General features: G+C 34.0%; 1 protein-coding gene across 1 annotated transcript in view; it reads right to left on the bottom strand.

Annotated features, from left to right (window-relative positions):
• Positions 1-9,318: 9,318 nt before the first annotated feature.
• Positions 9,319-15,976, bottom strand: part of myo7bb (myosin VIIBb) — a 31,572-nt gene continuing 24,914 nt past the window's right edge. The window contains exons 35-47 of the mRNA XM_051132739.1: positions 15,582-15,706; positions 15,308-15,447; positions 14,149-14,302; positions 13,871-14,026; positions 13,512-13,617; positions 13,316-13,429; positions 13,136-13,226; positions 12,919-13,025; positions 12,367-12,552; positions 10,242-10,358; positions 10,078-10,161; positions 9,854-9,973; positions 9,319-9,761 (exon numbers count right to left, since the gene is read on the bottom strand). Coding sequence (XP_050988696.1) covers positions 9,669-9,761; positions 9,854-9,973; positions 10,078-10,161; positions 10,242-10,358; positions 12,367-12,552; positions 12,919-13,025; positions 13,136-13,226; positions 13,316-13,429; positions 13,512-13,617; positions 13,871-14,026; positions 14,149-14,302; positions 15,308-15,447; positions 15,582-15,706 — 1,593 coding nt within the window. The 3' untranslated portion in view covers positions 9,319-9,668. The remainder of the gene's footprint in view (positions 9,762-9,853; positions 9,974-10,077; positions 10,162-10,241; positions 10,359-12,366; positions 12,553-12,918; positions 13,026-13,135; positions 13,227-13,315; positions 13,430-13,511; positions 13,618-13,870; positions 14,027-14,148; positions 14,303-15,307; positions 15,448-15,581; positions 15,707-15,976) is intronic.

The following is a 15,976-nucleotide window of genomic DNA, read 5'->3' as shown; positions in this document are numbered from 1 at the left end:
TATTATAATTTGCTTCCTTGTGTTTTGTCCTGAATGTGTTCGCTCTTAAATGACACATTTGCTGGTCAAGGTGTCATTTCAAAATAAATATTAATATATATTTTGTACAACCGTTTTGTGTTGGAATGTAATGCTGAGGAACTGATGCCAAAGAGCATTTCAGTAAAGTTCATGTGTTTAAAACACATGGCCAAGGGTTGACCTCTTCTATTTAATCAGTGAAAGATGTGAATGTTCTGAAACATTTCATACATTTACAATAAAGCTATTAATATATAAAAATATGTGTCTCTTGGTTTGTCAAGCGCTTGGGAAATTTTTGTTGGTTCCAGCAAGCACCGTCTACTGGATTTCACCCCATTTCACACATTCCAGGTTTTCTCACTCCGAGAAAGATGAGTAATTATAATGCCAGTGAGGGACATTCTAGCTCTCATATTTCACCAGAGAAACTCTCATGCTATTTCCCTCAGGCTTACCTTTAGCCACATTTTAGACTCAGGCTTCTGAGGCATTCAGACAAACATTCAGCTTTTGAAATAGAACAAAAGATAACTTGCTCAAAGCTGACTTACCCAGCATTGACTAACCCATCCGGCCTCGACAAATACTACTGTCACTGACAAAGCCAACTCAGTATTTCTTAGTGTAGTCACATGCTTTGTAACATGGTATTGATGCCACACTCTGTGTTTCCAAATATAGAACAAGGCTACATCTGTATTAGATGTGATGTCTAATTGATTTGTGTGGCAGTAATGAGAGTTATCTTAGACTCGCAGTGCTCATGAGGAAGTTGTTTGTGGGTGATCTTCCTGTAAATCAGTTATTTACATAGTACAAGGCACTCAACTGTGTGAAAACTGGGCAGCTCACACATACCTGCATGTTTTATTTCCTTGTTTTATAGTGCCAAATATCTGAACTTGTCCATATACAGTGAGATCTAAAACTGCCTAAATCTAAAATCTAAAATTCACAATGCTTTTATTCAAGAAAATATTTGAGATTCTCCACAAACAAATTACCATTTACCGAGACACTGTGAGTTTCTTTTTACTTTAACTTTTCAGTCAAACTGTTATGCTGGTAATATCATTTGTAATGAATCAAATAACAATGTTCTCAAACCTTTGAACTGCACTTTATGTTAAAACCTCTCAAAACCAATTTATAATAAAAGGTGCATTAACAGACCAATTATCGTCTTAACCACAAACAGATCTTTAAATACATTTTCCCAAAGGGGAAGGTGTAGTTTATTGTTTTTATTACACTTAATTATATTTTGAAATTAAGAAGTCAATGGGAGGTCCACAACATTAGGGTGTAATAGGACAAAAAATGCACATCATGTTGGTATCATCTATGGTAAGTAAGCTAAAGCATGCTTGGATGCTTCACTATTTATGTATTTCGCAGACAAAAGTTTGACTGATGAAAGAATCTCAAGAATTCAGGTCTCAGTTGTAACAACAGTGAACAATGCTTGTTGTTGATAAGATGGCCACGTCTTGCATATTTACGACAGTAGTAATGCCTCTGATTATGACCTCCATTGTTCATTTACGCATTTATGCATAAATAAAACATTCCCAAACAGACAATTTCTCTTTAAAATGTGGCAAGTTACAAGCTACAGTTTACAAACTAATACTACTACTAACTAAAGGTAGCTACAGACGCTTTAAAAGCTGCCAATATCTGTTAAATTTTATATATTTTTAAGATTATTTAATGTTCAAAACAGTATTGATCTGGTACTGGTAATAAAAATCAATTATTACGCCGGGATGAGAGTATAGTTCCTAGCCATATCGGCCTAGAAAATCACAACTTTTCATTTTCTGTCGGTCTTAGTCCACGATATAACTACAGAAGAGTCAGGTTTTAAATAGGAAAAATATCAAAACTCTTTTGGTCATTTTTGAGTGAGATGCTAACGGTCTAATCAGATTCAATGATCTATGCTAAGCTATGCTAAAAGTGCTACCACCAGACCCGGAGATCGGCTAAATGGATTTGAAAACAGTAAAACTCAACTGTTTAACTCTAGGGGAGTTGGAAAATGAGCCTTTTTCCAAAAAAAAAGTGTAGTGTTCCTTTAAGAAGAGAACTACAATAGTTGATACGAGATGCAACTAATGCACATACAAGGACAGCAGTACTATTAGCAAAAAGAGATGATTGAAGACTATTTATATTTTACAAATGACAATATGCTGACTGAGTAATATTATTTACATGTGCCTCCAAAGATAAACCTCTTAACCTGAAAAGGAGGAGAAATAACAGAATTATCAATAATCAACGTAAAACGTTCACAATTTTGCAGTTTTGGTTTAATAAAATTCAGTTTTCTGACTATTAACCATAAGATAATTACATATAAACCATGATTTAATTTCAGATAGGCTTTGAAGACAAATAGAGCTGGGTGTCATCAGCATAACAATGAAAATTTATACCAAATTTACAGAAGAATCGTCCTAAAGGCAATAGATAAATAATAAACAGAAGAGGGCCCAAAAGTGAGCCCTGAGGCACACCACTATTAATCTGAGATATCCATGATTTAAAACTTTTAAATTCTAAAGACAACTAACAAAGCAAACAAAAATGTTTCAGCATATTAACAGCAGTATTTTCCCCCTATACTACTACTACTACTACAACAACAACTAATAATAATACTAATTCAATAATAAAAAATTAATATATGACATTTATTTAAGGAACATTTTTTCTTCTAGATGTTTGAATAATTTTAGTAAAGTTTCATTCAAAGTACCCTAACACTGTTTCTACACGTCCTAGACGGGACAGTTCTCACGCAACAGCACTGTAAAAAAAAAAATCAGTAAAATTTATGGTAAAAAAAACTGGTAGCAACATTTTTGGTTTTACGGTTTAACCTTAAATTTACATTTAAATACCGCAATTTCATTAACTGATATAATGTTAATATACCAACCTATTGAGATACTGAATCTGTTTTGTAGCTTATTTATAGTATATTTTGTACTATAAATGCAATGTCAAAAAACACTAAACACCATTAACAACTGAAATAATGCAAAAAACATTCATTTAACAACATTAGATGTAACATACAACCCTAATGTACAAAACTGATAAGAAAAAACTAAAAAGAAACATTTATTAAAGTAATGTTTATTAAGTTATTTCAAAAAACATCAAATTTGAAATTTAACCCTTTAACTGTCACTCCCATTTTTGAACACATACATAAAAATGCACTATCCAGACTTAAATTTTTATAATTCGTGAATGAAAACATTTTGGAATATGATTTTGATGTACATTTTCCATGGTAATGCAATGTCTGATTTTAAAATGCCTTTCAAAGGATCAATTTTGAGATTTTAAGTTTTGAGCTGATATATAATTTCTTATGATATCTAAATTGTAATAGGGAAAAAGGCAATAAAGAAGGTCTTTTGTGACAAAGGTCAGAACACATATTATGATGTAGATGTTTAAAGTGGCACTCATGACATATGATATAGGATATATTAATCTAAAAATTAATGTTACTTTTCCTACATAATTTTAACACAAGTAACATTTTTACAGTCTTTTACCATTAAATTCATGGTTGTGTTTTACAGTGAGCTTGAAGCTGTCTACACTGATTGCGACAAAGCGACCATTGAAAATCATTTTAACTTTGTGTCGGTGCCATTGCCACTGTTGCCCCAATACGGTGATATTTAACCCCTGGAATGCGAATTTCACCAGGGGATCAACCACCGAAACGCAACTGGTCTAGTTTTAAGTAGTAATTGGGCAGGCTTTGTTGTGAAAACCTAGCAAACCTGGAATAAGGCATCAGTTCACTGTCGGGGATTTGTTGTGTCGCGTCGACAGCATCACTGATTATAATGATTTCTATCCACCTTATTTTTGCCGTAAGAGCGCACGTGGCCATGTGTAAATTTTATGGGCCTGGGTTCCGGTCTCATCCGTGTCCAGCTATTTTTAGCTGTACAAAACAGCTTGTTTTGCTGCCTGATATTGCAAATCTTAATTATGAATACATTGGTTTGTAGTGCAAAGAGTTTTGCCGTTTACTGCACATTGTTATTTTCCTCATTATTACCCTATCGCGGCTAATGAACCAGAATAGGCTTACTTCTGCACTGAAGAAAAAGGTTTTTGAAGAGCAAAAGTTTGTTGGATAATATAACAACAGAAAGTATGATTGGTCAGTAAGGCAGGTAAGTTAAATGACGATTCAAATGAATCACTGAATCATTTTTTGTTCTAGTTTGAGTACCTTTTAAGAAGATCTAAAGGACATTTTAAGCAGATCTGTTTCAAATGCAGTTCTTGAATTAGACATTCAACATTGATCACTGTCAGTAAGGACCAACTTAAAAAGTCAGTCTTAATGATAAAAATGATTAAGTGATACTACAGTAATGGATTATCATGACTCGGTATCAGAACACTTTAGGTACTGTTTATAAATCATAACAGCATTGCCATTTAAACTGAAAATAAGAGGGAATAGCACTTCATCATGTGGGGGAGTTCATGACCCTCATCTAGATACACTGACAATATTCACATCATGTTAAAATGTTATTTGGTTAAAGATGGTTTATTGCAAATATTGAAAGCACATGCGAATCACTTGTGCTTTCAATATTTGCAATAAACCAACTTTAACCAAATAACATTTTAACAGGCAAGTACGATGACGACACTGTGGCACTGGATCTTCATACCAACACAAGAACAAACTTGGCTCCAGGTGAGCTTATGTAAGCAGAGAAAATCCTCTTGGTCGGAATGAAAAGGTTTAGTATTTTTATGGCGGTATGGGAACCAGGAAACATGCGATACACTGCAATTCATCTTGTTTATAAGCGCAGTGGAGGCCTTTCCTCCTCACAGAGAGAAATGCTGCCAACATTCTTTCGACTTTTGAGAAGCACTTGACATTTTTTAACCTTGGGTTTCTTCCTCGACATGAACAAAATAGAGGCCCGTGGAGCATTTAAAGGTCAAAGGGCACATTCCTAAAGCCTGAAATGTGGAACGCCAGCAAATATGAAATTTTTCTATCCGTTTGAGCGAGGGTGCAGTAATCCGCCTTACACATCAGAATTAAAGCGGTGGGGAACATTGGTGTTTGTTGAAAAACAACATTGGATTAGACGTTAGATGGATTTTGTGTCAGCACAATCAGCCAAGAACTAAGCAATTCTGATTCATTTTCAAATGAACTACATCGGCTTTATAAACTAAAAAACTGTCCTGTTTATCATCTGCCACATGCTGGTTGGTTTGCTGTGCTCTTAGAGAGTAGATTGATTACTTCAGCTGCACACATTTCCAGCATTGATTGATGACTAGATGGAATAACCTTCAATTTGGACTCTCTCTGAATGATAGATCTGTAACATGCTGCAAGGGGAATAAATTAAAGCAGCCCTGCCTTCATATTTTTAAACTCTACCACAATCCAAACCATACCTCACGACTGCAGTAGTTCAAGTGCAATGATGAAGAGCAGTAAAACCACAAGGAGCCACACATACTCCATCCATGACTAAAGCTTTACCAGCATGCGCTTTAATGGTTAGGAATGACAGCATTTCAAACGCTAGTCACGTGCACGGCTGCATTTTTCAGAGCTGCTGTTTGAAAGTCTCAGCACTTGGCCATGATTGCCTTTGCTGGGCTCTATATTTAGAGCCTGATCGATTAATTGGCATGAGTAACGTGACTGTTCAGAACACAGTGGAATGCTTTCCAAAAACCTGCCTGTGTGAGTTTCAAAACAAAATATATAGAAGCCCATTTACGCCACATTCGTGAAAAATTCATGCCTTAAAAAGTCGAAATGATGACATACTTAAGTCATAGTTACGAGATGAAAAGTTGAAATTATGACTTTAAATGCTGAAATTATTATTCTTTAGTAATAATTATGAGATAGTCTAAATTATGACTAAAGAGTCAAAATCGATGGCTTATAAAGTCAAAATTATGAAATAAAAAGTTGAAATTATGACTTTAAAAGTCAAAATTATGACTTACTTAAGTCATAATTACGAGATTTAAAGTTAAAATTATGTCTTAAAACATTGAAATTGGCGACTTAAGTCATAATTACGAAAATTATGACTTAAAAAAAAGTCAAAATAATCGAAAGAAAAAATTAGATTATGACTTAAATCGAAATGGACTTTAAAAGCCGAATTTATGACTCACTTAAGTTATTTACGAGATAAAGTCGAAATTGGCGACTTAAAGTCAAAATTATGAAATTAACAGTCTAAATTATGACTTAAAAAGTCAAAATGATTACTTATAAAGTCAAAATTATTAAATATAAAAAGTTGAAATTATGACTTAAGTCATAATTACAAAAAAGTCAAAATGTTAAAATTATGAGATAAAAAGTCAAAATAATGACTTAAAAAGTCAAAATTATGACTTATAAAGATGAAATTATGACTTAAAATGATGAGTTAAAACGTTGAAATTGACGACTTACGAAGCTGAAATTATGAAATAAAAAGTCAAAATTCTTAAAAACATATTCTTAAAAAGATAAAATTATGACATATAAAATCAAAATTATGGAAAAAAGTCGAAATTATGACTTAAAAAGTCAAATAATGAAAAAAAAGTTGAGATTATGACTTAAATCAAAATTGACTTTAAAAGCCGAATCTATGATTCACTTAAGTCATAATTACGAGATAAAGTTACACTGTAAAAAAAAATACAGTGAATTTATCGTGAATGCTACAGTAAAAACCAGTTAAATGGTTAAAGGCTGTAAAATTTACAGTGAACAGTGAAATTTACTGTAAACTGACATTCTCAGAATTCCCTGTTACATTTTTTTTTAATTTGATGGTTTTTTTTGTTGAAAGAACCCTTTCTAGCTGTTTTGTACATTAGGGTTCTATGTTACATCTAATGTTGTTAAATTAATGTTTATGCATTTTTTCAGTTTCATGTGTGTTACCATAATGGTGTTTAGTGTTTGTGTGAATGACACTGTGCACCTTCTATATGTTAATATTTAAAAGCTGTTTGTAATGAGCTTTGGTTCATCATTTGACTTTCTCATCACAACCTGCTTTTGGTGGTTATCAGTGAATTACCAAGATACAAAACAGAATTCAGTACTTCAATGGCTTGGTACAATAGCATTATATCAGCTAATGAAATTACGGTATTTACCTGTAAATTTAAGTGAAAACCGCAAAACATAAAATGTTGCTACCGTATTTTTTACGGTAAAATTCCGGCAACCACAGCTGCCGTTTTTCTACCGTAAATTTTACAGAATATTTTTACAGTGTAAAATTGGCGACTTATAAAGTTGAAATAATGAAATTAACAGTCTAAATTATGACTTTAAAAGTCAAAATTCTGACTTACTTAAGTCATAATTACAAAAAGTCAAAATAACTTTAAAAAAGTAGAAATTATGAGATAAAATAATGCTTTACCAGCATGCGCTTTAATGGTCAAAATAATGACTTAAAGAGTCAAAATTATGATTTATAAAGTCAAAATTATGAAATAAAGATGAAATTATGACTTTTCAACTTTTTAAGGCATGAATTTTTTTTTCTTACCTGTCGGAAATGGTCTTTCATACAAAACAGACTGAGACCACTTTTTAATTATTATTATTATTTTTAAATAACAAGAAATGATTCTTAATGATTTCTAAAGGATCATGTGGCACTGAAGACAAAATAAATTACATAAATAACATTTTAAAATATGTTAAAATAGAACATTGGGACATTTTCCCAGTCATCAGAATGGCAAAGAGTGTCCCAAATCCACCTGAATTTAGCCATATGTACTGCCTGCTCATATTGTAATATGTAATATTAATATTAAAATTAATAAGTAATATTTTAATATCAGATGCCCATTTTCCACAAGCTGGTATGATTCTTTAAGGTCTTTATAGTTACTTTGGTTAAAATTCCTCAAATGTTGTGTAACACACCGTTTTCAGCTGGTCAGAGCCAGCTCTGTTTACAGGACTTGCTGAGGGCGGGAATATACTAATACGGGACAGTCCATCAGTGGTTGTGGGCAGGGCTTGAATAGTGAGGGCATATTCAGAATTTAAATCAGAACGGCTTAATAATTGAGACTATTTAGGTTTTTTGAGATTTAAAAAAACATGATGAATTGATTTTTATCATTGCAGGGTGATTGTGTCCACACATTTGTTTTTTGTTTTATAAATCCTTTATATTTTTACAGAAAGGTATGTTGATTGATACAATAGCTCTCAACTGCTCAAAGACAGTTGTACTTGTAATAAAACCCCTATTTTTTTTTAGCATTCACCAGTATGGTTTCAACAGTAAAATAACTCCAGATTGAAGGTTTCAGATGTCAGAATGGGTTAGTAGGGTTCTATGACGTTGTGGTATCAAGAACATGTTTCTAATAACATGAAGCTCATGTCGGTAGGACAAAATGAGACTCAGGCCTGAAGAGAAATGGATACATTTAACTTTTAGGCATGACATGAATGAAATGGTTTTTCGAGTCCCCCACAGTGAAGTGTTGTGTTTCTGACTTCTCCCTCTCCTGCCCAGGGTCCTGTGTTATTATTTGGTAATAGTGAGCACATGGCACAGTGTGCGTCATGGCCAAAAAGCGTGCTCTACACTCAATTACCATGATTGCTGTGGAGTATTCATGCTGGATTTTCCAGTTTTAGCACAAGGCTTTCTTTCAGTTTCATGGAACGCATGAATTGCTGGTCAAGAGGCCAGGGGTTGAGACAGGCACGCTGGGATATTTTTGGTTTGCTGGAAGCATTAAACATCAAGAGAGGCTGTGAAAATCCCAAAAATCCTAAAAGAAAATCCTAATTTTTCAGTGGATTTGGACGTTCATTCTGAAATACACAAATACACTACCACTATATGCTTTCATTTAGTAAGGATGCATTAAAAATGTTTTTTGAGCACCAAATCAGCATATAAGAATGATATCTGAAGGATCATTTGACAAGTAATCACTGTAAAAAAAATCAGCTTTGATAACACAAGAATAAATTACAGTTTAAAATAGTGAAAAGTTATTTCAACTTATCACAATATTACTGTATTTTTAAAGACTTTCACCCAAGTTAAATATTATCAAGATATCATAACCAAATTGCAAATACTACACTGCATACTGTGGAATATTATTATTGATTACAAATTGTTCAACTAGCCATCATTCATTGAAAATTAAATCCAGAGCCATATTGATTTTAACATTTTATTGTTGAACATGGTTGTTCCATCAAAGCACTATTAGATAGATTAGAATTAAACTGTAAAAATACTGCCACCTAGTGTAACATTGCAATGCAAAGTCTATGAGAAGTTGGACTATTGAACTAAAAATAAATACTCAAGCCTATAAATTTATCTAAAATACACATAGAAGAAGCAACAAGCAAAAACATTATGATTTCAGTGACAGATCTATACTAGTTAATGTTACATATTAAAAAGTGATGATTTTAAAACCAATTCCTCTTAGTAATTATTATTTTTTTACTTACGCAATTCTCTAAAAAGTTACTTGAACAAATCCATGCTATAATTTTGTGATAAAGACCCAAAAAGAAACAGAACACAACTGGACTACATGTTGATCCTCTTTGTTTTCCGCACCCTTGGGATCTCATTCAGATACATGTCCTTGTAAGAAGACAGGAGATCACTTATTCTATAACCCTGCAAGACATAAACAGTCAGAAAGGATATTAACATACGCACTTGCTATAATTGTGTGTGTGTGTGTGTGTGTGTGTGTGTGCTATATTTACCACAGAGGTCTCACAGAGCAGAGTGTTGCCCTGCACCAGGTTGCCGATGGTCAAGTGAAAATACGTGTTTCCACTAGACCAGGAAGTGATCTTACTGAATAGATGCATCGCAAGCACCTCCTGCAGGCAAGCCAGTTAAAACACTTGTTAACTTCACAAACTACACAATGCTGAGGTGAGCTGTACATTAGAGTTGTGTTATGTATATACAAACTGATTTGTACCTTTGTCCTAGGGTTTATGATGTTGACTCCCTGCTTGCTGATTGATAGCGTAATAATACTGGGGTAACTCTTCTCTGAGGTTTGCTGTGAGAAAAAAGACAAAAAGTCAAAAAACAACCCCCCTTTTTAGCAATTAGGGTTATTTTTAGTGTTGCCCTAGTTACCTTCACTTCGAAGAAAACACATCCGAAGGTAGGCCACGGCGAGATCGTCTTCAGGAACTGGTGTTTGGCTTCATCTACGGTTATGCCTGCCTGCTTGTTGTATGCGTTGATGATGTGCTGCAAACCAAAGACCAAAAAGATTCTGTCATTATACTAAAATATTAATATCAATATTAAATAATGCCTTATACATTCTAAAGAAAAGTCTCATGTTTACCAAGGCTGCATTTAACATAAAAACACCAATACAGTGAAAAATTGTTACACTTTCAGATAACAGTTTTATTTTAATATTTTTAAAAGGTGGATTTACAGCAGCCTAAACTCCAGTCTTCAGTGTCACATGTTCACAAATCATTCTAATATGCAGATTTGCTGCTCAGGAAATATTTCTTATTATTATCACTGGTGAAAACAATTCGTATTTTTGTGGAGCCTGTGATACTTTTTGTTAAGATTCTTCTAGGAATTTAAAGTTTAAAAAATAATATATAAATAAATAAATAAATTATGAATTTAAATTATGAAAACTGACACCAAACTAGTAGTGTACGTGACTGTGTTTTTTTTTTTTTTTTTTAATCAAATGTAAATTTACATTCCATTTGCATTTTTTTGGTTGAATAAATATTATTTACAAAATTTATTAACAATTCTATTTGTAAGTACGAAAATTTCCTCAGGTTAGTGTTTTCAAGTTTTTGAACAGTTAGATTTTTATTGTTTCTGAAGAAGTCTCTTCTGTTCACCAAGCCTGCATTTATTTGATCCAAAGTAGAGCAAAAACAGTAAAAATTTGAATTATTATTATTATTTTTTTTACTTTTTATAATAACTGTTTTCTATGTAAATATTTTTTAAAATGCAATTTCTGTGATTTCAAAGCTGAATTTTTAATATTGTTACTCATCTGCAGTGTCACATGATCCTTCAGAAATCATTCTTATATGCTGATTTGCTGTTCAAGGATTTTATTTTAATTATGTTGAAAACAGTCGAGTAGAATTTTTCAGGTTTATTTGAAGAATAGAAAGTGAAGATGAAAGTGCTGATCTTTGGATCTTTCTATTAATCAAAGAATCCTGGTAAAATGTACTCACCTGTTCTGAATATTGATAATAATAATAATAATAACAATAATAATAAATATTTCTTGAACAGCAAATCAGCATATTAGAATGATTTCTGAAGGATAATGTGACACTGAAGGCTGGAGCAATTATGCTGAAAATTTAGCTTTGATAACACGAATAAATTACATTTTAAAATATATTTAAATAGAAAGCAGTTCTTTTAAACAGTAAAAATATTACTGCTTTTGCTGTATTTTGGATCAAATAAATACAGACTTGGTAAACAGAAGAGACTTCTTTAAAAACAAAAAATTCTTACTGTTCAAAAACTTTTGACTGGTAGTGTTTTATTTGTGAACTTATATTCAGCTGTTCTTTTCAATAATTAACTTTACTTTTAACTATTTTAGAATTTTTCAGATCAGTTATCAAAGCTCTGCAAATATTGGTCACAGACAGAGATTTACTTTAAACTTCACCAACCTGATTACTCACTAAAAACTCTTATAGATCATGTGATCATGCCATTTTAAGTCTTACTTCGACATAACAATGTGGTTATATCTAAGTGTGTAAGTTGTTTACTTACTTTTTTTAATTAGTCTTCCTATTAATGCCATTATATTGTTTGTTTAGACTGATTCACAGGAGGCGGGATTTATCGCATAAACCAATCACAGCTAAACATGACCAGTCATATCCAATCATGTCGTGATGGAGGCATTGCCTCCTCTCACGTGACTTTCACCCCTTCATTCTTCATCTGCATGCTTTAGGGTGTCTGTCAAAACTCAATGAGCTCAGGGGAGGCACGAGAGACGTGGACTAACGCTGTAACTTTACCTGCTGGTGTCGCTGTTGGACAGTGTTTCTTTAGAAATAAACAAGTGATTTATACACTTTTTAATGTTATATTTTGTAATATTGGTTTTGTTTTCTTTTGTTTCTCATTTTGAGGAGACACTGCCTCCCTTGCCTCCTCAGAGGAAGAGCCCCTGCTATGCAGGTCAAACACACAGAGCCATATAGTAATTAAGAGCCTTGAGGATCACCTTCTTCCAGTCATCAGGAGTCATGATTGTGTGCTGATCAGCTGGCACCAGATCTTTCAGCATTCTAGGGATCATGACGAACTGTGATTTATCCGTGTCAACCTGAACACGGAACAGCAGTCCTGCCAGTTTGATCATGTCCTCTTTAGATACATCATGGTAGCCCTTCAAATACTTCGGCAATTCCTGGGAAAATAAAAAGAAGACATTTAGGCAAAGTTGCCTGGCATAATATAACTTCTGCTTTTTACATCTGCAATTGCATTTAGAATTGTACTGTATTATTTGTGAAGATTATCTTAACAAAATATATAGGAATTATAACTTTGGTCGGTCCCAGAGCTTATTTTCTGCAATAATCCAACCTCTTGGGTTTTCCTACTGGGTTTTGTAGAGGGTACAAGGGTGATGCTAACTTCTAGTTTGGCCTACACAAATTCAGTTCTACAAACATCTGATACACTGTAAGGCAGGTTAAAATAATGCTGTTAGTGAATTCTGCTTACAGTATTTGGCTTGACCAGATAAGGACTGATCAGACAGACAACGTACCTGGGGAAAGTGGAAGGTTAGGTCAGCAATTAGGTCTTTTCCTGGGATCACATTAAACCAGAGCTTCCTCATGAAGAGCACCAGGTAAGGCGCAATAGTTGGAGTAGCTGTATTCAGGATTGATAATATTTATCATAGTGAGAGACTGATTACAATGTACCTACTGAATAAATATTGGGTTAAATACAGTAGTACAGTAGTATGTTATACAGCTCACCCTCTTTGACTTTCTTTCCCTTTTTAATGACGACATCTGTGAGTTGCCTGAGGTTGTCAAAAAAGTACTCTTTCGAATCCATACTTACTACCTGAAAGAATCAGATGATGAAGATTAGCATGGACTTCAAACAACCCTCTCAGGAAAAATAAAATGACTGAAAGAAATCATGTCTGAAACCTTGGTGGATGTTTTAACAAACAGACTGTATCCATCTTCTGAAGAGAGGTGGAGGTCTCTGGCAATGTTGCGGCATAAGTCTTTGATCCTTGTAGTGGTGGTCACCTCAAATATCTTAAATGAAAAAGACAGGGTTTTCAGCAATGATAGAAAAAAGAATGAGTGAAATTGTTACAATTCTAATGTCACTCCTTACATCAGATGTATCGTTGGGAAAATGAACTTTATGGAAGATCTGGGTGCTGTTATTTTGAATAGCGTCCACTTCCACCTGGTGAGGAGGCAACTTCCTTCCCTCGATACTGTATGGGACAATAAACTTTGTAGATCAACTTAAGCCCTTATGTACTGTTCACTTTGGCACCTAATGGCCAATTCACACTATACTGATAGACCAACAGACATTTTTAGTGTTACCACTGTGGATGTGCCACTCAACAGAGCTCATAATGCTGGTATTGTCACATTTTTTAAATTTCAGTACCGACTGGTACCGACGTCTGTTCTTTTGACTACACTAAGCAATATGTTGTTAAACAACAGTATGATCTCTACCTAAGCATAGCTTGCATCCTTTGCAGGCAGGCGGAGGCCAGAGGCTCCCTTGGTCTGGACTCCAGAAAACGTTGAGCATATTTCAGTAGCAACTGACTTGGAGGAAACAGACCACAACACAGCCACAACAACTGCCATCCTCGCTCCATACTCAGCCTGAGAAATAAACGGAGAGAAACAAACAAGACAGCATTAAAAGAATAATCAGATGAAAAAACAAAGCAACATTAGATCCTATTTGGTACCAAAAGCAAATGAGTTCAAACTAGGTGACAAACCCATGGTTGTTATTAGTCATCTGCTTCATTATTTGACAGTAGATCTCATCTCGTAGCTCCACGTGTGCCGTTGCTGGCCCAAAGATCTGGTTTGTTAAATCTATGGGTGTCCGCACATGCTTGACTGGATAATCTCCCATATATTTAAGGATAGGTAGAGACCATGTTAAAGAAAATGGTAAGCATCATTCATTAAAATTCACTGGGGTCACATGTAATTACAGTTGAATTCAGAAGTTTACATAACCCACAAATTCTGTTTTTTCAGCATTTTTGTGTATTTGAACCCTTTCGAACAATGACTGTATGATTTTGAGATCCATCTTTTTACACTGAGGACAACTGAGAGGCTCATATGCAACTATTACAGAAGGTTCAAACACTCATTGATGCTCCAGAAGGAAACACAATGCATTAAGAGCCGGGGGTGAAGATCAGGGTAATTTGAACTTATTTTGTCTTAATTTGGAAAACATGTAAGTATCTTCTGTAGCTTCTGAAGGGCAGTACTAAATGAAAAAATACATATATTTATGCAAAATAAGAAAAATGTGCACATCTTCATTCTGTTCAAAAGTTTACACACCCGGCTCTTAATGCATCATGTTCCCTTCTGAAGCATCAGTGAGGATGTGAATCTTTGGAAAGGGTTCAAATACACAAAAATGCTAAAAAACAAAGAATTTGTGGGACCTGAAGAATTTTTCTGAAGAACAGCAGGCAGTTTAACTGTTCAGAACAAACAAGGGACTCATGAACAACTATCACTAAACAAAAAAACACAGCTGTGGATCATTCAGGAAACAACACAGTATTGAGAGTCAATTGTATGTAAACTTCTGAACAGCGTAATTTTTATAAATTCAACTATTATTTTCTTTTGTGGACTATATGTAAATGTCTTTTATGTAAAATCTTATTCAGGTCAGTAATAAATAAAAAATACCATGCATTTTGTAGGATCCCTCTTATTTTGGTAAAATAATTAACATTTTGCAGATTCTGCAAGGTGTATGTAAACTTTTGATTTCAGCTGGAAGTCTTTATCACATATACTGTAATACACAAAATACAACTTTCTTTATAACTATATTAGATATGTAGCAAAATATTCAGTTTTCATTCTCGTTCTTAATCAGCCAATCAACAGGAAGGATATCTGTGAAGCAGTCACAAGCGAGGTGGGACAGCTCTGTGTTGCCCTGCAGGCTCCTGAGCAGCGGCTGTTTGAGATGCTCTTTGCTGTTGGCCCACAATTTCTCTTTGATCCCTCTGGCACGGCCACCTCCCTGTGACTCCCTGTGACCCATTGAAAAAGGTACAAGATGCCATGAACATTAGAGAAGTTCTGGAATTGGTAACTTTCAAGCAACTTTTTTGGAGCATATATCATTTATATCAGGTTAGGTGAGTGCAAACTGTACATGTGTTACCTGAAATAATCAAAAGAGAACTCCTTGAGCGTTGCAACGGCAACTTTCTCTGTGCTGAGCTCCTCCATCTTCGGCAACACCGGCATCACTGATTTTCTTCGTGCTGGGGTCAAATTCAGCAAATTCTAGAGGATAGAAATTACTCTTTAGATTTCTATTCTCGTCAAGCTTAAATTGATTTACAAAAAGCATATTTTGAGACCCTGGAAAAAAAACTTGTTGGGGGTTTTGAAAATTATTCATTAAAAGATTCATTAATAATTCTTTAAAAGTGGACACAACCACTCTACAATGATTAAAATCCATTTAAAAAATCCTTTTTTTATCCCAAAAAGCCTAAACAGTATCAATTATCAAGCCGTTCTGACAGTCAATCGGCAGTCGTGGGCGGGGCT

The sequence above is a fragment of the Labeo rohita genome, chromosome 2 (assembly GCF_022985175.1).
Source record: "Labeo rohita strain BAU-BD-2019 chromosome 2, IGBB_LRoh.1.0, whole genome shotgun sequence".
Taxonomy (NCBI): domain Eukaryota; kingdom Metazoa; phylum Chordata; class Actinopteri; order Cypriniformes; family Cyprinidae; genus Labeo; species Labeo rohita.
This window is presented reverse-complemented; position numbering and strand designations above follow the sequence as displayed.